General features: G+C 42.1%; 1 protein-coding gene across 3 annotated transcripts in view; it reads left to right on the top strand.

Annotated features, from left to right (window-relative positions):
* The window catches only part of SRGAP3 (SLIT-ROBO Rho GTPase activating protein 3), a 191,387-nt gene that overhangs the window by 94,442 nt on the left and 69,167 nt on the right, over positions 1 to 27,778 (top strand). For all 3 annotated transcript variants that reach the window (XR_014544879.1, XM_083600535.1, XM_083600536.1), the window contains exons 3-5: positions 1,890 to 2,052; positions 17,485 to 17,547; positions 23,662 to 23,847. Coding sequence is in view for 2 of the 3 variants with exons in the window: in XM_083600535.1 (XP_083456661.1) it covers positions 1,890 to 2,052; positions 17,485 to 17,547; positions 23,662 to 23,847 (412 nt within the window). In the remaining variant the exon portion in view is untranslated. The remainder of the gene's footprint in view (positions 1 to 1,889; positions 2,053 to 17,484; positions 17,548 to 23,661; positions 23,848 to 27,778) is intronic.

Genomic DNA, 27,778 nt, shown 5'->3' with positions numbered 1-27,778 from the left:
CAGTATTTTTCTGGCCAGTGGCTACAAGTGAAGTGTGTTGCAACATAAGTATAAACTAAAAAACAACTCCATTTCTTCTGTTTTCTTGGCCAATGGTATGTTATAATACCGCAGAATGGAATGTGCATATTTCCTGATGTCCTTGGACTTGAGCAGGGCTGTGCAACTCGTGGCACATGGTTTGCAATAGTGCCAGTCCTAGTCACAATATTGGTCCAGCCAGGTGTTTGAAAACGTCTCCATTTTTGCTGTCCTGGGTGTAGGCAGCAAAAACAAGTGGCTTATTGAGCTATTAGTGGACTTCCATGCATGTCTGGTTAGTTGCATTTGGCTTGTATTCATCTAGAATTTCAACTAGCTTTCTTGTATGAATGGATACAATAAAAGCTGGCTCATGGCCCAATCTTCCACTGGGTCTCCAATCTCTAATTTGTAGCCCTTGTGCACTGTTGCAGTTTACATGAATGGAAGCAAGCTGCAATATTCTCTGACTCAAAACTATGACTGGCAGTACAGCCAACAATGTCTATAACAAAAGGAGGCCTCTAAATGGTTTGTCAGGATAGCTGGCCTGGGAGATGGAAAAACCCTAATAAGTCACCTAGTCCTTCTCCCCACTAATGCAGAATTGTTCCCTACTGCATAGTTTCTAAGTCTTGCTGCATTGCTTTGTCGGCACATAATATTCTTGACTTGATGAGATGTTCGTTGTGGGTCTTGACTGCTCTCTAGGGACTTGTTGAGATTTCTTAATGGCAAAGAATTGGTCTAATATCGTTCATTGTAATTTTCTTTCCTCAACAAGACAGTGGTTCAGGGTGATTTGGCATCCAGCCTCTTGTTTGGCTTCTAACGCTGGGAAGAGGAAGCTGAACCGGGTGTGTATTGGATAGGCATTTGGCCCTTTTATGACACTTGAGGGCCTTTTTTTGATTATTATTGTTTTATCAGCTTTTCTTTTTTTGGCTTGTTTGTCTTCAATGTGTTTACTGTTTTTATCTGTGGTGTTATTGGAAATTTTATTAGCCTTTTTAAGGCAAAGTCTTTTGGCAGTATATAAATAAAAGGTGTGTATGGAGCTGATTGTTTTCTTGTGTGTAGCAAATCAGTTTATGGTTGTGATTTATAGTCAGAGACTTGTGTGAATAGGAATTGTTTGGTCAAAAAAGTGAAACTAACTTGGTTCTCTTTAACTGTACCCAGCTGAACATGTACAGTATCTGTTTCTTCGATGACTATTGCTTTGTTGGTGTGGATTGCATTTAAACTATATACTGGGGTATACCTATCAACTTGGCTTAAGAAACATTCGATTTTATTTGGGAACTGAAGTTAAATATATACCTGTGTTCATGGAATTTTGTTTTTATTCTGAAAATGTTAATGCTGGAATGAAGTGTATTTTGAAAAAGAACATTTTCCAATTTGTTTGGAGTATGTTATTAGACTTCATAGTGGAAATGGTTTCCTTTTTACCTTGCTTGCTATCATAAAGCAAACACTTTATTATGGTATACAATTTGCTAATGCACAGATTTTGAAAGTGAGCTACATTGAATAAAAGAGGACATAGTTTCAGTGGTATATGATTGGGCTGTTAGTATAAAAAGGGCATAACTATTGCCCACTCCTAATTCCCAAATTTGTTCATTTTTATTTACAAAATTTTTAATTAGCTGTGAACTGTATCATCATATTGGCTCTAGATTCTTATAGTGAACTGCTGTAAGCACATAACTTTTGGTAGAAAGTTAATCCAGGCTTTCTTTGCCTGCTCAACCTGTTTGATAGTAACTTTTAGTCAGTGGAACTCATTATTACTCATAGCAAGAAGACTGCCCTCATGTGTGAGCTAACGTTTTTTAAACCATCAATTTGTATGCTTATAGGAAGGATCAGCACCTTCTTTCTCCCGTGAACTGCTGGTATCTGGTACTGACCCAAACTCGGAGAGAAAGCAGAGACCATGCTACCCTGAATGACATCTTCATGAACAATGTCATTGTCAGACTCTCCCAGATCAGTGAGGATGTCATCCGGCTATTTAAAAAGGTAAACGAATGTTTGTGTCACTTAATTTGATCTGATTTATTGTATAGTACACTCAATAGCCTCCTGAGAGAGTAAGCGCCACATAATGAAGCAGTGCTGAGAGAACTTTGGGGGCAAAATGCCAGAGCATATGAGTCAGAACAGGTTCTCTTATATAAAGACTTGTGGGCCTTCTCAGAAAACTGTATTCTGGGGTTTCCTTGTCATTAACTGTGGAGAAACTGACACTGTACAATTAAAGTTACATATATAAGGGCTCGTCCACACCTCCCATCTGTCCCACTGCCTTCTCCTGGGAAAACCTACGGTTAACTGCTGAATCGGACCAAATGGCGGCAGTTGGGTTCCCTGTGGATTGTCATTTGTTCTGATTCAGCAGTAGAGAGCATGTTTTCTAGGGGAAAGCTGGGGGGCAAACGCGAAACCACTTGGACCTGTGCCTAGGAAGCATAGGACAAGTGGAAAACCGCTCAGACTCCACACAAAGGTACAGGACCCCTGGACGGTTAAGTCCAGTCAAAGGCGACTATGGGGTTGTGGCACTCATCTCGCTTTCAGGCCGAAGGAGCTGGTGTTTGTCCACAGACAGCTTTCCGGGTCATGTGGCCAGCATGACTAAACCACTTCTGGCACAACGGAACACCGTGACAGAAATCAGAACGCACGGAAACACCATTTACGTTCCTGCCACAGCAGTACCTATTTATCTACTTGCACTGACGTGCTTTTGAACTGCTAGGTTGGCAGGAGCTGGGACAGAGCAACAAGAGCTCACTCCATTGTGGGGGATTCAAACTGCCAACCTTCTGATTGGCAAGCCCAAGAGGCTCAGTGGTTTCGACCACAGTGCCACCCGCGTTGTGCTTTATAGGCACGGGCAAGTGTGGACAAACCCTAAATGTTTTGTTATAAAACCATTTGGTTTGTCAGTATGACGAGACTGACTATTTACCAGGACAGTGGTACCTCTGGATGCGAACGGGATGTGTTCCGGAGCCCCGTTCGCATCCTGAGTAGAATGTGACTGTGCGGGTCATGATTTCCTGCTTCTGCGCATGCTTGTGACGTCATTTTGAGTGTCTGCGTGAGCGGCGAAACCCAGAAGTAACACATTCTGTTACTTCCGGGTCGCCACGGAGCGTAACCTGAAAACGCTCAGCCTGAAGCATATTTAACCCGAGGTATGACTGTACTTCTAATTGAGGCCTGGCAGATACAATGTATAGAGGTTCTTCAGGTGGCATTCTGCCAAGAAACTACTAGACTTGTGTTGTTACTAAAGAGGTGACTACGCACCCTGTGAGGTTTCCCATTACGTCAGTTGGCATTAAAGGCCACTTTTTATAGGGGTCATTGGAATAAAAAAGATCAAGCTGTGAGGAATTATTTGGTGGGCATTCCGAGAGCAGTGGAACGTTGGATTTTCAGACCCTTTTGACTGAGTCAGGGGTTCTGTCTGGAGTGTAGACTCAGCCACAGTTCAGCCTGCCCCGTACCTATAAAGCATGAATCCAAGAGGTTTTGTGTTTGCCCCGCAACTTTCCTGGGAAAACAAGCTCTTTGCCGCTGAACTGGAACAAACAGCAATCTGTGGAAAAATCTAATTGCCGTTGGCTCCGATTCAGCAGCACACCGTGGCTTTCCCTGCGGGAAGCACCAGGGCAAATGGAAGTGTGGACATCTCCTGAGAGGGAGCTGGAGTCTGTGCTTGTTCAAGCCTTGACAGCTTTAACAGTTTATTTTCTTGGACAGTGGCTCTTAGGCAATTCCTTTAGAACTGTAGCTTTCCCCAGCATAACCAATGGGATCTGTGTTTCCATTGTTTGCTCAACTAAGTGCCCCTCTGCCATCACCCCAAGCTGATATGTTCCTGGCATGAACCAGAGGTAGCATTAGCTTGATGCCATCCGCAGCTTGCCACACACAGCACCTGCTTTTAATCGGAGCAAAGAGTTATTGTGTTGAGTGTGCATCTGAGATTCTATTCACAACATGTCACTTAAGGCTGAAGTCTCAGTACAGCTCACAAGTCTCTGGGAAACAATGATGAGCTAAAACCATTTTTAAACAGCTTATTTCATGCTGTAATTTTGTCACTGTTGTGTGCGCGCCTTACATTCTGGAGCTGGTCTTTTCCTAGGCTTTAATCCATTGTGTATCATTATTAGCCTTTCCTTTCTTATTTGTGTGCTTATTTGTTTGTTATTGTAATATTTGGGAAAGCCAAGGCATGTGTGAAGCCATAATATTACTGACCAGAATAAAGAACACCATCTGGGCCAGGCATTTATAATCAAGCATGATTTGCATACTTTTTAAAGTGATCAGCTCATAAATCAGATTAATAACATGTGTGACAATGTGATTTTAAAAAAAAACCCACTAGAGTCCTTTTCACATGTTAATTTGTCCTGGAAATAGCTAGTCTTTTAATATTTTTCGAGACATTTCCTTGAAATGTTGTCACATGAGTATTTCCCACTACACTTTTTAAAAATCCTAAACGGCAAACCCACTGTATCCAGTCTTGCTAGCTCACATCAGCAAACAAAAGAAAACACAAATGCAAAATGGTTTTATCATGCAGATGTTGAGGAGGTAGATAATCTGGCGGCTCTACCTTAAATGGCTAAGTGAATGAGGCCCATCTGCTGCATCAATGCAAGATTATTTCCTGGAACTTATTTTTCAGTGTTTTGTTTTGTTTTTGCAGTCCTTCCAACTTTCATACTGTGGAGGCCATGCTCAAGCTCTTCTTAAAAATAATTGTGCAGGCTAGATGGCACTAGAAGGGTTAAGAACAGCCCCTAATTGTTCTACAGCTGTTGTAGATTGCTCTGATGGTAAATTGGAGCAACATTTTGTTTCAGAGATGTCACTTTTAATTTCCCTCTTTGAGCCATTATTAATTGGTTTTGACATCTTGTGGGGACATACATACAGGAATGGTAATGTGTGGTGAATTTTTCCATTGCAAATGGGTATTTTCATGATGCAAATATGAGGGATATATAAAAACACCCATAATTTATCCTTGCTTTATTAGCCTTTAGCAATCTGCTAGTAGTGTTTATCCTTGGAGCTTTTTCTCCTTTACCTCCCTTAAGACCACCAATTACCTGTTTTTGTCTCTGGAACTGTAAACTCCATTAAGTTCTATATGAGATTTTTGAAGCGGCAGAATTATTCAGAAATAAGTAGACAAAATGGCTATCGTTAACTACCCCCCCCCCCATTTTAAAGTGCTTCAGTGAATTAACTTGTTTGCATGGAGCTGGAGATTATCAATAAAAGCATGTTACTCGTCTTTCAAAGTCATTCTTAACACTCTTCATCCTTGCCACAGTTCATCTATTGGTTTAACATAAAATGGTACCTCGGGTTACATACGCTTCTGGTTACATACGCTTCAGGTTACAGACTCTGCTAACCCAGAAATATTACCTCAGGTTAAGAATTTTGCTTCAGGATGAGAACAGAAATCGTGCTCCAGCGGCAGCAGGGGGCCCCATTAGCTAAAGTGGTGCTTCAGGTTAAGAACAGTTTCAGGTTAAGTACGGACCTCCAGAACGAATTAAGTACTTAACCCAAGGTACCACTGTATTGATGAGCTAAGGCAAACCATGTTCAGCTGTGCTGTGCTCCCTTCAGTGTTTTAAAGAAAAAGTCCTCACCCATTCATTTTCCTATGCCCAGGTGCTTCTGGAGTCCCCTTGGTAGCTGTGGAACATTGGGTTGCCAACTAACCACAAAGCAGCCCAGCCTTCTCTTGTGCCTGTAACTGCAGCTTGATCTGCAGAAATCAGCAGGTAAAGATTTTTAGGGCCTGGAGCCATTATCACCTTCTGATATGAAGAGATTAAGCTGCCTTACACAAGTGTGGAATTGTAAATACATTTTTAAACCCTAGAAGCAGAACTGTCTCAGAGGATCCTGTTACGTTCTTATTCCTTTAAGGTTACATTTCCAAAACCCCAACTAAAGGTGCAGAGTTCCCCGCTCCCCTTTTAGAAGTTTGCTATAAATGCTCTAACTTTTTGTAAATTTCATACGAAATCTGACCTACATGATTAGACTCTGTTGTACGCTTGCTCTTTTTAAAACCATGCATAATCATGTAATAGGATGATTGTGCGCAGTTATTTTGCTATATGTAGTTATGGTGCATGTATGCTTGTCACAGCTTCCAAGAGCATGTACACAGAGCACAGTAAATACTTAATGCAACTCTAATAAGTTATAGACCCAAGTTTTTTCCCTCCCCACCACCTTAAATAGGAAGTGTTTTTTGTAGGAAATCCTGTAATGTTCGAAGTAGCCCAGTGGTTCTTAACCTTTGTTGAGTCATGGATCCCCTTCAGAATCTGGTGAAAGCTATGGACGTCCTCCCCAGAAAAATGCACATTAACACATACATGGAAACTTTTTGCATACAGTTTATTTTATTGCATTAGAAATTGGTTTCCTTTTTGAGCTCAGTTCACAGACCCCACCTGAAGTCCATCTGTGGACCCCATAGGAGTCTATGGACCACAAGTTAAGAACCATTGAAGTAGCCCTTGGAAATATCCGTACCAAGTATTGATTCTATGCCAGCTGATGTTATCACTTAACAGCTTCCGGGTCATGTCGTCGCGGGGATTTGAACCGCCGACCTTCTGATCAGCAAGTCCTAGGCTCTGTGGTTTAACCCACAGCGCCACCCGTGTCCCGCATGATATCACTTAGAGAGAACTATATAAAAGAAGGGGCAGCTGATCCAAGGTCTCTTCCTTAAGTTTCAGCCTTTTCTTCATGCCGCAGGGTTTTCTGCTGTTAAAGAAGAGAATTTCTTAAACCAAGCTGAAGAAATGCACACCACCACCATAAACGCCATAAAGGATCCTGTTTATTGTAGGTAACATTGTTGCACAACTGCCCTTCCATTTGCTATTCTGTGGGTATGGTTTGGGCAAAGGGAGTTGCAAGGAATAGAAATTCCTGGTGCGCCTTTATTCCAATTGTAGACGTAGATCCCAATGATTGATTTAGCAAATAGCCTGCTACTTCCAACTATCCATGCCTAGGGGTGAGGGCAGGTGGATTTACTGGGCATGCTTGAGGTGAAGGTGTAAGGAACATGGTGCTGCTGGTATGTGTCTCTTAACTACCAAGGTATCTGGGGGTATTTTGTTCTGATATTTGGTTAGTTTGAAATGCACTATTATTGTAATGATAAGATGTGGTGAGGACAGGTAGATGGGGGAGAGGAAATCAGTGTAAAAGAAGGAAACAGGAAAAGAAAATGTGCATGCACACTTCTTCAGATACCTGTGTATCTGAAGAAGTGTGCATGCACACGAAAGCTCATACCAAGAACTAACTTAGTTGGTCTTTAAGGTGCTACTGGAAGGAAAAATTTTTTTTTGTTTAGGAAAAGAAAACGTTATCCTTTGTTTAGTTCTAAAGGCCACTATCCAGCTAAAGCACAAAGGAAAGTTGATGGAGTTTTATAGAGGAGCCAAGGAGAAAATGAGGGACAACAAAACTACTAAACAAATAAGGAGTAAAGAGCAACCATTACCTTCAGATACCTAGGAGCTGCCCTGCCTAATCACTGTTGGAGATTTTATGATTCATAATGTTGGTACATTTACTGCTTGCTGGTGATTAGATGGAGACTGAAGACTAAATGGCTAAAATGACCCCAAGGCTTTTACATCAGTAATCTTAGATCTCCACTGTCTGATCATTATCTTGTCCTCTGTTTGTTACATTGATGCATTACAAAATTGGGCCCATGATTGTAATGGGAGTGTTGGAGACAGATTCCACAAAACACTTTCCTTTGCCACTTTTCTGGTTCTTCAGCAGATAATATAAAAGTATTTTTTTTGCTCATCACTGCATTTCCCAAAATAGGGATGTTCTCTATTAGTACTATGGGGAAATTATATTGCAAAAGCGATGCTTAAAAAACCCAGCTGTACTTCAGCTTCTTTACAGACTAGTGGAGAAAATAAAAAAATTTTTTTTTTCCTTCCAGTAGCACCTTAAAGACCAACTAAGTTAGTTCTTGGTATGAGCTTTCGTGTGCATGCACACTTCTTCAGATACCTGATATCAGATATCTGAAGAAGTGTGCATGCACACGAAAGCTCATACCAAGAACTAACTTAGTTGGTCTTTAAGGTGCTACTGGAAGGAAAAAAAAATTTTTTGTTTTGTTTTGACTATGGCAGACCAACACGGCTACCTATCTGTAGTGGAGAAAATGTTGTTTATTTCATGGTAACCTCCTTACAACTAGTGGTAATGCAGTTACTCCCAGGAATTAAGTAATTTCTAAACAGACAGGTTTTTTTGTAAATCATTTTACAGTGGTACCTCGGGTTAAGTACTTAATTCGTTCCGGAGGTCCATTCTTAACCTGAAACTGTTCTTAACCTGAAGCACCACTTTAGCTAATGGGGCCTCCTGCTGCCACTGCACCTCCGGAGCACGATTTCTGTTCTCATCCTGAACCAAAGTTCTTAACCTGAGGTAATATTTCTGTATTAGCAGAGTTTGTAACCTGAAGCGTATGTAACCTGAAGCGTATGTAACCCAAGGTACCACTGTATTTGTGCTTATTGCTGACCTCTAAAGGGAGATAATGCACATATATAGGTACTACAATTGCTTGGCTGGTTGTGTGTGGTTATACATCTATCCCATGTACAATGGATTTTTGAAATGGGTTTATTTCCCATTGTATCCATTCCTTGCTAGAAATATCTTTCCTTCCAGGTATGCCTTCATTGCTGTAATCTCATAGCCATTCTGAGATGTACTGTGGTTTGGAGTAAGGCCCATCGTTACATTGCTGCCTCTCTGGGTTTTATGGTGTCAGAAGACATTGCATCATTGTGTTGTGACATTTGCATAAATAATTAATCACCCACAATCATAGGAGATAGATTTCACTTTGCAAGGGTAAAGGGCTAAAATCTCAAGACGGTGGATTATGTGAGAGTGTCTAATTGTCCAGACAGGTCTCTGTGGTAGGCTGCATAGGAAATATCCTGTGCTGACATGATCTTAACGAGAAATCACTTTGATTGTTGGAAACTCGTGTCCCCTAATATTAATGCAAGTGCTTTGGATTCTGTAAAATAAAACAGTGCAAATGATTTCTGCTGAGCAAGTGAAAGGGAATCCCTGGGTATCTGTTTAGCATCTTGCCTTCTTCTTTCTTCTTCTTTGACGATCACTCTTAGCCAAGTAAGATTGTCTTCCACGAACACAATCTTAGCATCTTGATTACTGCTAACAGTCATAGTTGGCTCATACAAAATCAGCTTAAAAAAACACACACCACCATTTGAGTTTCTGTTCTTATTGCTGGGCTTTATATGGCATGCTATGGTGGTAATGAGGTTCCATTTCAATAGACGTAGTTCTGCTTTTAAGCCAATGTAACAACTCTGCCTCCTCCCTGTCCTCCAGGGAGTGGGGGTTATTGGTTTGTTTTTATTCTTGTTTTTATTATGTATTTTGTTTTTTTTATCTTGTATTGTTATGTTGTGAACCACTCTGAGATCTACGGATGAAGGATGGAATACAGATTTAATAAGTAACAACAACAATTCTCCTATAAGAATGAAAGCTTGTAATCTGTATGTCTATTGATGTGGCATATTGTTATGATAGTAGTGGTTTAAAATCACAGCTGATGGTAATGCTTCAAGCTCACTCCAGTGTTTTTACACTAGTGTTTCTTCTACCTAGGTGCAATATTATATTTTTCCCTATGATACATGTTTTCTTCAAGTATATAATGTGATAAATTCTTGCCTTGCTTTAACAACATTGAAAGAAGAAAAAGGGAGGGGCAGAACGAAAAATATTGATACGCTCTCCTGCAAAAGGAAACAAAGCTTCAAAATGATGCTCAACATAGAAAGTTTTATTATGTTCTGCCACCTTTAGGAGTTCTATTGATAACAAAGAGTTTATTAAATATTTAAAAATATTATTCAGAATATTTTGTAGACATACACAATTTGAGGTCACTAGTATTTTTAAAAATTCACAAATGTTTTTCCAAATGCCCCATGCAAGGGTTTAATGCCAAAACAAATTGAGCATAGTAATAATTATTTAATAATAATAATAATAATGTTATTGTTTATACCCAGCCACTCTGGGCGGCTTCCAGCGGAATATGTCAAACATTAAAAACTTCCCGATACAGGGCTGCCTTCAGATGTCTTCTAAAAATTGTGTAGTTCTTTATCTCCTTGACATTTGATGGGAGGGCGTTCCACAGGGAGGCCGCTGAGAAGGTCCTCTGCCTGGTTCCCTGTAACTTCACTTCTTGCAGTGAGGAGACTGCCAGAAGACCCTCGGAGCTGGACCTCAGTGTCCGGGCTGAACGATGGGGGTGGAGACACTCCCTGGGCCAAGGCCGTTTAGGGCTTTAAAGGTCAGCACCAACACTTTGAATTGTACTTGGAAACGTACTGGAAGCCAGTACATGTTACAATGAAGCTTTTCTCTTTGGTGAAGCTGGATGTTGGAAGATACAGCGGTACCTCGGGTTAAGTACTTAATTCATTCCGGAGGTCCGTACTTAACCTGAAACTGTTCTTAACCTGAAGCACCACTTTAGCTAATGGGGCCTCCTGCTGCTGCCGTGCCGCCGGAGCACAATTTCTGTTCTCATCCTGAACCAAAGTTCTTAACCTGAAGCACTATTTCTGGGTTAGTGGAGTCTGTAACCTGAAGCATATGTAACCTGAAGCGTATGTAACCTGAGGTACCACTGTACAAGACAGTCATCATAAAGTACTTCACATTAACAACATGTGTGAAGTACTATGTTATGGCTGTGTGTGATTCCCACAAGATGTAGTGAGGGCCACCAACTTTAAAAGAGAATTAGTCAAATTTATGTAGGGTAAGGCTATGTTCTACCCTCACTGCCAGTTCCACTCACATTCTGCCTTAAGGCTTCCCATAGACTTCTGCATAACTAATGTGAGAACAGGATGCTGTATTGGATAAGCAATTTGCCTGACCTAGAAGGGCTCTTTTTATGCATAAGGCACAAGAAAGACCATCTCCTGTCAGGTGTTAAGATTGGCAGAGAGGCTTCTTGGTAGTTTCACTGCCCTCAGAACTCCAGCAGGGTGGTTTTGGAGAGGTCACTCTGTGGCAGCTCCTAGGTTGTGGAATTCCCTCCCCAACAGAGGTGCATCAGGCCCCTTCATTATACAGTTTCTGACATACGCTGAAGACACGCCTCTTTACCCTTGCCTTTGACACCTGAGGTGTGTGTTTCAGGACCCACCCTATTCCCGCGACTAGAATTTGTTTTAACTGATTCTGATATTGAGTTTTAAATGGTTGTAACTCCCACTGGGACCTGCTGGTTCAAGGTGGATGGTGATGATAATGAAAGTAGGTAGAACTTGATAGTTTCAACCTCCAGGCTGTGGGTTCAAGCCCCATGCTAGCAAAAGATTCCTGCATTGCAAGGCGTTGAACTAGATGACTCCTGTGGTCTCTTCCAACTTTATGATTCTTTAACAATGATAATAATTTATAATGGTTTAGGCTAGAGTTGCATAGTGGAGCATGGAAGAACATTCTGCTGCCTTAGATTTCTGATCTAACTTTGGAATCTGTAATGGCTTTAGGGGTTGCTTGTGCGTAAATAGCCGCCGCTCTGGGCTAGGTTGGCTGGTTAAACCATTTCTCGCTGGACAGCCATCCACTCCGTGGCTGTTCAGTCGCTGGCAGAATCCGTCAGTGGGTGTTTCTTAAACCTTTTCCAACATAAAAGTTGTTTGACGCCCAGTCTCCTCCTACTCTCCCTGCGCGGAAGTCTTCTGCGCAGGGAGGGCGTGGGTAGCGGAGGACCTGTGCTCTCCCCGCTGGTGTCCAGTGAAGAGTCCCGGAGCCTGCTCTCTGCTTCCCCCATTGGCCCCCCTCTATCCCTGGTGCTGCGCTGATTTTCTTCCCCAACAGGAGACTTGCCTCTCTCCCTGCTTGGCCCCTCTCCAGCATCGTTGTGGGGCCTCGCCTCCTCCTCTAGTTCCGATGGCAGTTCCCTGACAGAATCCGCCCCCACTCTTAGGATTGCGTTGCTGATGTGGACCAAACTGTCACATCCGTCTCAGGCTAGGCCACTTGTTATAACAACCTTTGTTATAACAAGACATGATCCATGTCTGAGAGACATGATCCATTCTCCAGATCCAAGCCCCAAGGCCTCTCATTAGTTTCACTGAGCTTTTATAATCTCATACCAGTGACTTTTCCATTGATGGGGTGGCTTAGGTTGATATTAAACTTGTCTTTCAAGACCTTTATAAGACTTAGTAGTAATACTGCTTTGCTTGTTCCAGTAGCTGTTCAAAGTTATAATGACAAAGGGCACTTGTCCTCTAGTGGCTGTGGTTTCTTGCTGCATAAAACCCATAAGTCCTCTGGAGCAAAGTAGTAAATTTTCCTTGGAAAGGTTTATAGCTGAGTACACTGAAAGCTAAACACTGATGCTGTGGGCCAGCAAAAATCACAAATCCTTGCAATGAAAACATTCCAGGCATATTGCTAGAACTGTCACCTTTCCTGCTAAACATTTTCTTTTAAAAACAAAATATCACTCAGAGGTAATGTGTGGTTTAAGGCAGTTGGGACATAAAAGCTGAAATAAAAAAATCCTTTCTACTATTCCCCCCACCCTTTTGCAACCAGTTGTTTTTACCTGATACCCATTTTTGCATATCAGCAGACCAAAAGAAATAATGCTGTTGCTATTTTCGAGGGCTGAAAGAAAATTGCTTGTATGGGGAACTTCTTCAAGGGTGGTATATAAATCATTTAAATAAGCAAAAATGAATAATACATCCCTGTGTAAAAGTATTAGCAAATAGTGGATGCAAGCTAACAAGGGTTATGGCTAATAGGGTCTCTGAAGAATGTTGGGCAAATGATGCTTCAATGAGGGCAGGCAAAATGGAGAGATTTTAAGCCAGGGTTCTGGGGAAATATTCAAAATGGCAGAGGGATATGCTACCTTAGCAACAAGCGTCAGAGGTGAAGCACAGAATATCTTAGTCTTATTTGATATTTGAAGGAGAACAGTGCCCTCTTTCCTTGTCCTAGCAATGTGTTTTCTTTCATGTATTGGACACATTATCATGTTTATGCAACTGATATTTTGTGGAAATGGAAAGCACTTAGCAGCACCGAAGTCACCTAATGAATTATGTCCGTGGATGCTCTGCATAAAGGCTTCTTGACACTTGTGCAACAGGGTTTCCTCCCCACCCCACCCCCAATTGGATTGGGTGGGTCAGGCAAACCCCTAAAACCTCACATAGTGGGAGGGAAGTGGGGATTCTTCTGTGGTGAGCGGAAATACTTGCACAGATGGAACGTTCGACATATGTTGAACGTTCATCACTTCTGAAAAAGTTTTGTGATTTCTTCATATTTGAATCCTCTGTTGTAATAAGGGGTAAACTTGAATTTGCTGTTAAAGAAATTCTCTCTCTCTCTCTCTCTCTCTCTCTCTCTCTCTCTGTGTGTGTGTGTGTGTACATCTGTTTGTCTTGAGCCAACTTTTTTCTGCCTGTGTATGCTCCATATCCAACACCTTATTTTAGTAATGTAGTCTTTGCTAGTGGCAGGAGACGGCTTACCCAGATGCCTTCAATTATAGGACTTCCTGTCAGATGTGGGATCTCTTGGCTCAGACCAACCATGTGATAAAATTCTGGGATATGAAATTATACCAGCTGCTTGTTGTATGCCACCGTTTTAGAAGAAATCTATTTTAAAAGTTTGTTCAAATTATAAAGAACATGTAGGGCCTTGCGACAAAATATTGCAGTGTGCACTGTTTTTATGGTCAGAGTTTCAGGCACATGATTCCTCCCTGTCCTGTCCCCCCACCGCAACAGTCAGTCAGCCAGCATTCTGTGCCCACTGAGCATATCAGTCTTCTTTCAACTGCTCCCCCCTTTCATTTGCACTCCCTGTTGGTTTTTAGGGATGTGTGTGGAGTGGACACACTTGCCCAAAATTCCAGCTACATTACATTCTTTAACATTTCTGCTGAAGTGTATGAGCCACCCCTTTCTATCCCTGGGAACTTAAAAAAAATAGCTTTATGGTGTGAACCAAAAAGTAACCAATATCATGAGGTGCAACAACAAGAAGATGAAGAAAGTAATAAAGGACTATCTGGATTGAACTGGATAGAACTGTTTAATTAAAGCAGCAATATAAGTGATGTTTGGACTCGTTCGGAGCTTGATGTATGGGTACCCCCAACAAAATTTAAAATTTGGCTGTATAATTTGGAACTAATGTGATTTGGATAATGTGATGTGATTGGCCTGTTAATAAAAATTATTTTTTAAAAAACAAACAATATCATGAGGTGCTTTCCTTATGCCCTTTCATTCATATATATATATATTATAATAATAATAATAATAAATTTTATTTATATCCCGCCCTCCCCAGCCAAAGCTGGGCTCAGGGCGGCTAACAACAATAAAACAATACAAAAGTACAACACAAACGACGCTCTAAAATCATTCATTATAAAATTAATTAAGTTCAAGCCACTGGCCACTATTGGGCCAGAGCTCCGCGAAGATTGCCGAGGGAGGGAGTCAGGCTGTGCCCTGGCCAAAGGCCTGGCGGAACAGCTCTGTCTTGCAGGCCCTGCGGAAAGATGTCAAGTCCTGCAGGGCCCTAGTCTCTTGTGACAGAGTGTTCCACCAGGTCGGAGCCACAGCCGAAAAAGCCCTGGCTCTAGTTGAGGCCAGCCTAACTTCTCTGTGGCCTGGGACCTTCAAGATATTTTTATTTGAAGACCGTAAGTTTCTCTGTGGGGCATACCAGGAGAGGCGGTCCCGTAGGTACGAGGGTCCAAGGCCGTATAGGGCTTTAAAGGTTAAAACCAGCACCTTAAACCTGATCCTGTACTCCACCGGGAGCCAGTGCAGTTGATATAGCACCGGATGAATGTGATCTCGCAGCGAAGACCCCGTAAGGAGTCTCGCTGCAGCATTCTGCACCCGCTGGAGTTTCTGGGTCAGTCTTAAGGGCAGCCCCACGTAGAGCGAGTTACAATAATCCAGTCTGGAGGTGACCGTCGCGTGGATCACAGTGGCTAGGTCAGGGCGAGAGAGGTAAGGAGCCAACTGCTTAGCTTGGCGGAGATGGAAAAATGCCGCCTTTGTTATAGCTGCAATCTGCGCCTCCATGGAAAGGGAGGTGTCGAAGATTACACCCAAACTCTTAACGGACGGTGCTGGCACTAACTGCGCCCCCGCAAGAGATGGGAGTTGCCCCCCCAATCCCATATCGTCCCGTCCCAGCCACAGGACCTCTGTCTTCGAAGGATTTAGCTTCAACCGGCTCCCACGTAACCATCCAGCCACAGCTTCCAGACATCTGGTCAGTGTGTCTGGGGCCGAGTCAGGATGGCCATCCATCAACAGATAGAGTTGGGTGTCATCGGCATACTGATGGCAACCCAGCCCAAAACTCCGGACAAGCTGGGCGAGGGGGCGCATAAAGATGTTGAAAAGCATTGGGGAGAGTATCGCACCCTGAGGTACTCCACACACCAAGGAGTGGCGCGATGACAATTCCCCCCCAAGCGCCACCCTCTGTCCCCGACCAGAGAGAAACGAGCGCAGCCATTGAAGGACTGTGCCCTGGATCCCCACGTATATATATATATATATATGCCCATGTTTCTTCTGTACTCCTTTTTCAGCAATGCCATTCTCCCCCCTCTTTTCCAGTTGTATTTTTTTGTTTTTTGTTTTTGTAGATTATCCCCACTTTAGGATATTTTAAATTCAGGTTTATTTTGGGGTTACATCAAGTTTGTAAGTGAGGCTACATAGAGTATACAGAAAGCCTAAGAGGTAAGTCCATAGGACATACCCTCCATTAAGCAAATTAAGTGGAGCTTTAACTTAAGACAAGATTTGGCCCCAAGCTTTTTCAATGCCATGTTTTGCAAACTGTGAGATAAATCAGTGGAAATGTACAGAATATATTTTTCTCATCACTGCATGCAGTTGAGAAGGCTCCTCTTGCTGATTTAGCACACTGGTACCTCCTGTTTTAAACTTCTAAGCCATAAAAGAGAGTGTATCTTGGGAGCAGTGTCAACTTTTCATATATACAGCACTTGCAGCTGAACATAGGCTTTTTCATATATGAACATCTGAAGCTGGCTTCGATGGACTCATAACACTGGTCTTTCTAGCGTATAACCATCTCCTCTGCCCTGGAAGTGGCTCTTTAAGATCTCAGGCAGGGGTCTCACACAATCCTGCTATCTGACATCATTGGACTTTAGAACTCTTGGAACAGCTGTCTCCAACCTGGTGACCTTCAGATGTTTTTGGCCTACTCGTCCCATCATCCTTGACCATTGGCCATGCTCACTGACACTCATGGTCCAACAATAGCTGGAGGGAACCAGTCTGTGGAGTTACATGGCTTGCTACCTCATCTGCTGTTTGTGAGAACTACATTAATGGTTCATTTATTTACTGCCTGTTTCAGAATAAAGAACACATGTAATTTGGACTCAACATTTCTGAATGAGAGAAGCAGAGCCTAGATGGTGATTTGCATCCCTTTTGGGATTATACCAATTCAATTTCTGAAGAAAAAGGATTTGAACTACATTTATATAGTGCTGAAGGCGTTTCTCTAACCCAAGGCAATTTTATTTCCCCAAAATCACATTCATGACTGAAATGCACACACCGCTTAAAAAAGCAACACCACTGCAGAGCAGAACACGGGCTTTGAAAACCATCTGGATAGCTGTTCAGGAAATTGGGAACACATTCAGAAGAGGTTTTTTTTTTATTGAATTGCCAGAAACTAACTCTGTTGCAAAAATTCTCCCGCTCTTTTGTAAAGTGAGGAAAGCACGAAAAATGTGGTTATAATAAATATGGAACTACATCTGCAGTGGATTAGCAATATTCTTTTGTAGACAAATTAAAAAATAAATTTGGAAAACTATAACAACTTAAATGACCATTTCCCCCCTCTATTCCTTGTCAAAAGGTCTATCTTCCATTTTTCTTCCCCAGCCATGTAGTGCTTTATTGTTCTGACTGCTAAGATGCCCATATCTGATTCTACTAATTGTAGTTCTATTTAACATTTATTTTTTTCTGACAGTGTGCTAAGAACATAGAAGTGCCTCTCGTACAGACTTTTTGCAGTGGGCAAGTTCACCTATACAATTCAGTTCAAACACTTTATAGGGCGAAATGTAACAATAACTTGGATGCAGTGTCAAATAAGCTCTGATAACATTTTAAAAGTCCACCCTCCGTGTTCATTTAGTTCTTTCCTTTGTAACAAAATTACCTTTTTTCAACTTAACGTTTTTGTTTTGTGTTCCAGAGTAAGGAAATTGGACTTCAGATGCATGAAGAACTCCTGAAGGTGACCAATGAACTCTACACTGTGAGTAACATGACTCTTGCACTTCTAAAATGACTTTTTTTGTCAGACTTTAGTCCAAAATCCGACATCACTAGGGTCTTCTTTTACTTTCCTCCTCCTCCAATAAATCACCCCAGAATTTACTTCCTACTCCCCTGGAGCTAGGGAGAGATGAAAAGTGACTGTAAATACTGGTTATGGTGGGAGTGCCAGAATTGAGAGGTGTAGTTGTATATCTGTTGAGAAATATACATGTTGCTGGTGGCAAACATCTCATTGTAGTGGCAGGTAGTATACCAGTGGAAAGTTTATTACTCCATCACCACAAGATAAACAAAAGGCACTGCAGCTTAGGCATGCTTAACTGAAAGTGGGACAGTAGTAAAGGCATCTGGTGAGGTGGGGCAAGATGAAGGAAGAAGACGGTCATGAGGGTTTAGTGACAAGTACATTAAGCAGTTTTGTAATATAAGATATTGCAAGTTTCTGAGATGGTTTATGATGCGATTTGAAAGAGGCATGTATGACACCACTAAACTGGCAATCCCCCTGCCTCTGCAAATGCCTTTGCTTCAATTTTCTCTCTATATATTTAATACTAGAAATTACAGAAATGGCTTAAGGTGATGATATTTTGGCATGGCATTTGGAACTCAATCAAGAGGTCATGTTTTTGGTTAGTTTTGAAACAGACCATACATTCCAGACTATGCACAGTCAAAGGACTTTCTCATAATTAAAGCTGGGGGGAAACTCCCCCCTTTCTGTTTAAATTCACATTGGTATGTGGGATATTTAGTTTAATATATAAACTTAGTTTTTCTACTAACTATGCCGTGCTCAAATCTCATAATATATAATATTCAGAGAGGTATCCTGGGTGCCCAGAACTGGACATAGTACTCCAGATGTGGCCTGACCAGTGCAGAATAGAATGGAACAGTTACCTTTCATGATCTGGACGCTGTGCTTTTGTTAATGCAGCTAAGATTGAATTAGGTTGTGTGTTTTTTAAGAGCCTCATTCTATTTAGCTTTTGATCAACTAAATCAGCTAGATGCTCTTCACATGTCATGCTGCCAAACCAGGTATTCTAATCTCCCTCTCTCACCTCAGTCTCATATTTGTGCCTCTGATTGTTCATACCTAAATGCGGGACTTTATCTTTATTTTCATTGGAGTTTGTCATGGTGTTTTGGCCCAGCATTTCAACCCATCAAGATTATTTTGAACCTGGATGCTGTCTTTTTATAGTGTTAGCTACCCCACCCAGCGTTGTGTCATTTGCAAGTTTGATAAGCATTACTTGTCCTCCATTCTAATCATTTACAAAGTTGTTGAAAAGTACAGGACCCAAGACAGAGCCCTCTGCTGAAGCTCTCACTCCAGGTTAACAGAGAACCATTTAATGAGTTCCAGCTTTTATTTTTCTCTACAACAAAACATTTTTTATGCCAAGAAAGAAGTAAGCTAGGAATGTGGATACAGTTGCCAGGTCACTTTAAAAATAAGCTCTTTTGTGTATTCCTTTGGGGACCAGTGTGGCATAGCCTAAGATCCTTGGTTGACAGGAAGGTTGAAAAAGAACAGTGGTAGCCTGAATGGTGTGCTCCAGATGCTGTTGGAGCACAGATGTCATCTTCCTTCACAATTAGCCACGGTGACTGGGTGGATGGGAAGGCAGCAACATCTGGAGGGCAGCACTTTGGCTGTCTATGCCAGTGTCCATGGAGAGTTTGCTACTCTGTGTAAAAGACAAAAACAAAGCGAGTGAAGCATCATCATGGGTTGATACTGTCTCAAGATGTTAGTCTTTGAGGCCATGCTTTACATAGGATGATGCCTAATGCAAAATCAGATTACTGGTCCATCTAGCTCAGTATTGCCTATATTGACTAGCAGAGGCTGTCCAGGTTTTCAGATGGGGATCTCTCCCTGGAAATACCAAGATCCAGGGATTGAACCTGGGACGTTTGCCAGGCAAAGCAGATGCTCTGCTGCTGGACAACAGCTCTTCTTAACTGCCTAGAGCAGGTATGGGGAACCTCCAGCTGGTGCTTTACTTATAACCCAACAGCCCAGACCATTGGCCATGCTTGCTGGGGCTGATGGGTGTTGCTGTTCAGCAGCATCTGGAAGGCCAAATGTTTCTCACCCTGGACTAGAATTAAGGCAGGAACCAATTTGGATATAAGGCAGCTTCATATGATATGCTTTTAATGTTCCCTTATTGTACGTGATCATAATAATGTCTGTGCTCCTAAGCATGGTTGAGCAATATGGATACACGGCATTGGGAATGTCTGATGGGCTGTGCCTCTCCACATTGTGTAACTGTGTGAAAAAAAAATGTTTCCCTGATATCATATGCAAAGACTGGTGGAAGAGGAGGACCGTGTGGAATGCATGTTAACAGGGCCATAAAACCAATTTATTTTTATGCAACATCCAGAATATTTAGAAATAGTTTTATTACTATGCATTGCCTAGAGTACTGTGCAATAAATAGATATTAGTTTTATTTATTGCAGAATACTTCGGGTAATGCAAATTAATGATGCAAAAAGTGACACACTTTATTGCTATGCCTTGTAAGAATAAGCAATGAGCTTTTTTATATCTATGCTTCTGTGTGTGTGTGTGACACAGATATTTTATATATATATATATATATGTATGTATGTGTATATATATATATATATATATACACACATACATACATACATATATACCTATATGCATACTTTGCTAATCAATGCAGTAACAGGATCTAGTGACTAACTCTAAAGCAAAAAAAGAAATGTCATAGCAGCCAGCAAATGCCAGCTAAGTCACATTCAGCCCAAGTCCTTTAGGACTCTGATTGGATTCTATCTGACATTTGAAGGGACAGTTACATAACAAGGTGTGCTCTAGGCAAATATGTGCCTCTGCAATCCTGAAAAACAGCCGCAGCAGCTTAGAAAGAAACTATATGGAAGACTATTTAAAAATACTTTTAAAAAATAGCCCCAGCAGATTATTAAGAAGCATCACCCCCCAAAAAAAAACAGCACCCTGCAAGAAGAGCTGAATGGTAGCTAGGGATGGAAGCAGACAGACCTTCTGTTTTGGGAGGTTGTTTTTAGTCTTCAGTGAGGCCCTGTGTCTTATACCTGCCCACCATAATTTTGACAGATTGGAGACACAGATCAGAAGCTTAGAATTTGCCATTTTTCTCTTGTAGGTTTGGAAGGGAGAAGACAGTTCTTTAGGTATCTAGTCAGGACTTCTTTCTTTCACCACCACCACCTCCTCCTATTTATTAGCTGCTTTTTTAAAAAACAGAACTCAAAGTGACTTACAAAAATAAACATTAAAAACAACCTATAATACATTCTTTCTCTCTCTCCATATATATATATATATATATATATATATATATATATATATATATACAGAAACCTACCCCACTAAAAGATAAGCAGAAATTTAAGATCCAAAGGCACACCTGTCACCTAAAGACAGATAGTGATGGCGCCAGGTGTGCCTCCCTGAGGAGAGTGTTCCATAAATGAGGAACCATCACTTAGATGCTTTTAAAAGTTAAAACTAGCACTTTGAATTGAGCCTGGTGGGGAGCCAGTGAAGATGACATAACATTAGAGTTTTGTGATCCAACCTGCAAGTCCCAGTTAACACTTTCTTTCTTTTTTTTTTACCAACTGAAGTGTCTTGTCTTACAGGGCAACCCCATGTAGAGTGTGTTACAGTAATTTAATCTGGATATGACTAGGACCTGAATGACTTGGATTAGATCTTACTTTTTCAGGAAATTGCGTCCTCCCTTAAAGAGGGCACGTATTGTGGTGAGACCTGGAAAACCGACACCCTGTGTTGTGGGTGGGTACGATTGGTCAGCCACAACACCCGATTGGTAGGTCCCTCGAAGCTGGGTACAATCTGGCCAATGGGATGTAGTCCAAACGGTTCGAGGGACCTATTTATGCCCATGCCCATGACCCAGAGCTTCCTCTTTTGGTGCGTGCATTCGGAACACCTGCCCACCTCTCCCTACTTTTAGGGCTATTCGCTTGACCTTTCTATGCCATCGTGTGTTGTCTGTCGTTGGGACAGGGGCACGGCAGGAATTTCCCCCACTTGGCTGATTGGCTGTTGCCATTTGGGTTTCACCTGCTACGTAGCAAATCGTCACAACTTGTAAGGTTGCGGATAGGCTCTTGTTCAGGTGATAGGGATGGGGAAACACTCTCGCCATCCCTATGTGTTGGTATTCCATTAAAGGAATTCAAGGAGTCAGTGGTTTGGTCAACCCCTGAGAGGGGATTGTGCCCGTGCCTGAGTCCAGGGGGACATTTGGGTGGCGGAGTTAGCCCATTCCCGGCTTTCTGCTTATCCAGGAGTTCACCTTTGGCTGACCTATGCTGGAACTCTGGGTCAGCACTACCTGCATGTCAGGGAACTAGTCGAACCAGAGCCTATGCAACCAGTCACTTTCTGTAATCAATAAAGTTGTGGCCTAAATTCTGCCAAAAACCAAACCAAAATTTTGAGTCAAGTGTGAATTTATTTCGGGAGGAGGTTTCTGGGTCTGAACACACAAAAAAAACTTTCGCTGGCACTCCAACAGAGGAACTCAACATTGTACTCAGTTGAGCATTCCATTAGTGCAAGCATTTCAGTTTTCCAAAGGGGACGACCCCCTTTTCTCCCTGCATGCTGTTCCAGGGGGTTCTCTTGATCCCCTCAGAGGCAATTTCAGGGGACATGGAGAAGTGGGGAAATCTCTGTTGCACAAGCAACAGGGCTTCCTCTGACAGGATTCTTGAGATGAATCCCACCCTGAGTTTTCTCTCTCCTGCCAAACTGTGAGCCTGACATTTTACAGCAGAGCACAAGCCATAAGAATAGTAGATGAGCATGCTGAATCAGCGCAAAGGCCCATCTAATTCAGGGTCCTGTTCTCACAGTGGCCAGTCAGATTCCTATGGGAAACCAGCAGAAATGACCCGAGGGCAACAATACTTAGCCCTTATCCAGTTGGTATTCAGAGGTATACTACCTCTGACAGTGGAGATAGAACACAGACAGCATAACTAGTAGCCATTGATTGCCTTATCCTTCATAAATTTGTCTAACCTTTTAAAGCCATCCAAGTTGATAGCTGTCACTGCCAACTATGGAAGCAAATTCCATAGTTTAACTGTGCGCTGTGTGAAGAATTTATTTTTGTCAGTTCTGAATCTTCCAAGCCTATCCAAAGCTGACTGTATACCTGCTCCAAATCAGCAAAACACCCAGTTCCATCTTGTCTGGAGTAAATTTTAGATTCTTTGATCTTATCCAATCCAATATGATGTAGCCTTTCTTGCAGGATTTTTTTGGGGGGATGAACAAGATTTTATAAAGTATCTTGCAGACAATCTGTATTATTGTCACCTAATGCAGAATAAGTGAAAGGGTTCTCTAAAAGTAAATGGATCCAGATACCTCTCAACCCCACCCCCACTACAGTTTTCAGCTTTCTAGCATGAAATCCCTTTTTCGTCCTCTGTTGCCTACATGTATGGTTATGGTCTGGAGTAGATGGGTTCAGAATTCCTCTTCTTCCATAGCCTTGAGCGATTGCACACCCTAGGCTGAAGCAAACCTGAAATTGACACCTAAGAGCTGCAGCCACCCCCAGTGCTTTAACTAGTCTATAAGATACATATCTGTAAACACATGTTCATCACATTCTGTATGGCCTTTGACAAGTCACAGTCTCTCAGCCTCATAATCCCTCCGGTCAAATGAGAATCCTGGTGGTGCACCATAGAGTTGTTATGAGGATGAAACACAATGTAAACTACGTTGCCTATTAGAAGAGAAGTGAATGATTAGCTGGGGAAGTCTTGAGCTACGTACACACTCTGTGCCTTTAAAGCACATTCATTTTTTCCAAAGAATTCTGGACACTGTAGTTTAGTGCTCACAGAGTTACAATTCCCAGCAACCCTTAACAAACTAAAGTGCCCCAGTTTTTTTGATGCAGGGAAAAGTGCTTTGGGTGTGCTTTAAAGGTACCAACCTTTGCAACCACTGAATTCATTGTTTTTGTTATAAGCTGACTCGCTGAACTTCCTCACCTTTCAGGTGATGAAAACATACCATATGTACCACGCTGAAAGCATCAGTGCCGAAAGCAAACTGAAGGAAGCCGAGAAGCAAGAAGAGAAACAGTTCAACAAAGCAGGGGACATCAGCGTGAACCTGTTGCGGCATGAAGATAGGCCCCAGCGCCGCAGCTCTGTCAAGAAGATTGAGAAGATGAAGGAAAAGGTGAGTGAAGGGTTCTCCGTGTGGCTGGACAGAAGGATGCCAATGCCAACCATGCGGTCGCCAGTGTCACGTCAACTCATGAACACACATCTACTGAGAGTGCTTCCCAAGTCCAGGGTTTATGGCTGGTGATCACTGGCCGCTTCTGTTACTGAAATATTTCTTTGAATGAATTGGAACTGCTCGGAATGCCTCCTGTTTGCGATAATGTTTGCATGCAATTTCACTGACGGAACTGCTTGGGATGGGCGTGCAGAAAACCTTTTCTCTTTACTGCCTGTTAGTTGTGGAGAAATGCCCCCAATACAGCAGGTAGCTAGAGCTCTTAGGCCAGGCTTCGTCAACCTTGGCCCTCCCGATGTTTTGAGACTACAATTCCCATCCTCCCTGACCACTGGTCCTGCTAGCTAGGGATCATGGGAGTTGTAGGCCAAAAACATCTGGAGGGCCGAGGTTCGGGAAGCCTGTCTTAGGCAGACAAGCAGGCGGTTTTCTGCAAGAAGCAGAGCCTGGGGGCACATTGTGGAGCACTTCCAAGGAGAGGGGTGTATTACATCAGCAGGGTTTAATGTGTTCAACCATTAAATTGCCCAATACTAGGAGAGTTGAAAAGGGCAGCTGGAGGGAGGGAAGGCCTCCAGAGTGATGGCTCAGAAAGCAAACAAAACAAAAATGACCCAGACATTCAGTACAAAAAGGGCAGAAAAGTCCTACAATAGCTGCTCAGGCAGCGTCTCCTGGATCCAACAGAGACAGTCGTGTTCTGGCTCCAAGAGGCTTGGTTGACTGCAGAGCGAAGGAACCTAGCAGGAAATCTAGTCTGCTACAGTAATGCTTATCTGAATAGATGGAGGGGGCATGCAGTACTAGGTGGCAGTCAGCTCATGCTTGTGTTTAGTGCTCTGTGGAACGTTACACTGTTTTTGCAAGATAGTTCCTATTGCTACAGTCATAAGTGGAATATTAAACAGTCAGGGATCACCACCCATTCACAGTAATGTGCTCGTTAGACAAATGTGGGAAGTGCAACAAAAGTAACACTCTGAAAATAACCAAAATTATTTCTGACTGTACAGCTGAATTAACCTTAGTTCTAAGGGTACCGTTCCTGATGTCCTAACTATGGAAATTAGGAAATCAGAAATGTGCCACAGGCTTGTGTACTGTGCCCCTCATATGCAGAATGTCTCTCCCTTCACCTTTCAGAGGCAGCCATGGTTCGTTGTAAACAGAGTTTGCAACCATGCTTCAAACTCTGGTTGCAGACTCTGGAAATAGAGAAAAATGAAATTAAATATCCACATATCATCCACATGCAATGATGGGTGGGCTTGCTAAATATATTAATCTACAATTTAGCCTCACTATTTCTCTAATGATAATGGGTTTTCTGTCCAGGCTGGGCTGCCCTTGGATCTCCAAGCCCCTGGAAAATTTTATCCCTCCTCACTTTTCCCATGTTTGGGCCCTGCAGTTGGAAGGGACAGTTTGCTATAATGAACAGAGCTAGAGCTGTGTGTCTGCAGCAAAGTATTATGCATAATAGTAGCCTGCCCTTTAATCCAGTATTGCTTGTCTGGGCAGTGAACCTGAATCTGATGACTAAATTAAAAATGGGCCTGAGGAGAATCTACGTACAAACAGGAAGTGAAACTGAGAGTTTTTAAATGAGAAAATAGCTCTGAAAAGTGCTATGTGGGAGTGGCTGAGGCTGGTTGAATCTCAAGGCAATCAGGTTTGGAAGGGAAGGGAGAGCCAGAGGGTAGCACTCCAACTGTTGTGTTAAATTATACCTGCTAATTCATTCTGCTCCTAAATTGACTCTGGTGCCAATGAACAATAAATACCATAGAAAGCACTTGACTGCTGATTTGAAGAAGCTCAGATTTGTAATAGATTTATAACAGATGCTTTCAGAGATGTTGGTTTGAAGGATTATGTGGTTTTTAATTGGACTGCCTTCCTTCACCCTCGCTTTCCTTCCACTGGCAAATGCACAGATATATTTGTTGCTGCTTCTCCTCTCGGAGGGACCTTCCCTGTGGTTAGAAAATTGGGCAGGTTGTAGGCACACTGAGTCTTGAGGATATATGCTAAACATGGCATCCTCCTTTTTAACATTAAATTAGTGTATACTATAGAACCCTAGCCCTAAAGAGGGTATAGGGATGGTGAAAGGCCATATTTCTATACAAATCATACAAATAATTATCTCACATCTGTTTTTTGCACCCTGCACACAGGACAGGTGACGGGTGCCAGAAAATTTTGACTGGTTCTCAGCACACTCCTTATCTGACCTCAAGCCCACTGAACCAGAATGCACTTTCTCCAAGTCTCTTCTTTCTGTTCAGGGGAATGAGGTGATTGAATGGGCCATACCACTTATACGTATCAGACTTATGCATAAAATTTTCTTTGTTAGTAAAACAGGAACACATACACTAGCACAGCAGAGAGCAGACTGTTATAATCATATTGGATGTGCTTTTTTTAAACACGGGGAAGCTTTTTAATTTTTAAAAATGGCATCTTCCACCAGCATTCTGAAGTGGTGCAGGGTCACCCTGGAATTCTGCCACCTCACTCGACAACACCTGTGGAACAGAAAACGTTCCTTTAATTCCCTTCTCTCCTTTGTGAGCAGCAACAGAGGCTTTAGCAGCATTATCTCTTTACACCCTCAGCCACTTACTCCTATTTTGCCTATGTCTAGACTTGCACACGAGTGTTAGTAGTTGAGGGGCATAAAGAGAACAGTTCACTATACTTGCTTTAGTGTTGTGTCCAGACCAGAAATCATGGTTTGTCTTACTCCAAACAAACCACAGTGTTAAGGCCAGGCTTGTTTGTCTGAGTGAAACAAACCATGATCCCTAGCACTTGATACTTTGTACCACGTAACATGCTGTTTGCAAACTGGAGCCAGTAGGATCACATATTTCCTATTTGACTTCTTCAACAAGTTGTTTGTAAGCACTTATAATGGTTTCTGCAGAGTGGTTCTACCGTAACTTGATGTTCTTATTCAATAAGGGCTTTGAGTCTGTTTGACACTGTCTGCCAGCTCCTGCATTCTGAGACCTTGTATATCTTAAATTTGCTGCTCCCTGCAGATTTACCATTTCTTAGCTTCCGTGAAGGAAATTAATGTACATGTATACTATACAACCCTAGCCCTAAAGAGTCTTTAGAGCTCTTTATATGTTACATCTGGCTGTTCAGCAAAGTTCATTATTTACGACATTTATCTCTTATCTTTTTTCCATCATGGAACTCAAGGAAGTATAGAAATGGTTCCCAGGCAATCTTCCATCCAGGCACTGACTTGATCCAAACCTGCTTAGCTTCAACGCATGTAGACTGCTCTTCAAGTGCAACTTCTTTCACTCATCACTGGGTGTGATTTGAAGATTTAATGGAGCAAATTCCATGCAACACTAATTCACTCTCCATGAGGTCATCCTACACAGTGGGATGCACTTGGAATGCCTGAATTAATCTTCAGCAAGGATGCAGGGAAAGCAATATATATAGTGGGGCAGCAGTGAATATTAGATCTGTATCGTATTTCTTCATTAAAAAGTCTGACATCATTGACTAGGCATACCATATGAATGTGAAATAGTTTATCCTCCCCAGTAACTGTTTGATGTGATTGATGTGAAACCTTTCTCCAAGTGTGCAAGCTGTTCCTGGTGGATGTAGGGTGTTCACTGAAATAGAATGCACTTGCTGTGCTGGGTATATCTGGAAGAAATTGCTGCAGCTGGATAAAACTGCTGCATTTCTCCCTAATACCATAATTTAATTTTGTTTTTGTTTTTACATAAACACAGCAATGCTGTGCAGTGCTCCTTATCACAGATTTCATGGAGGAATAAGACCATCAGTGGTTACTAGTCATGATGGCTAGATACTACCTCCACCA

This window comes from Podarcis filfolensis, assembly GCF_964270895.1.
Source record: "Podarcis filfolensis genome assembly, chromosome: 2".
Lineage (NCBI taxonomy): Eukaryota > Metazoa > Chordata > Lepidosauria > Squamata > Lacertidae > Podarcis > Podarcis filfolensis.
The sequence above is the reverse complement of the archived record's forward strand: the minus strand, read 5'-3'. Positions and strand labels throughout refer to the sequence as shown.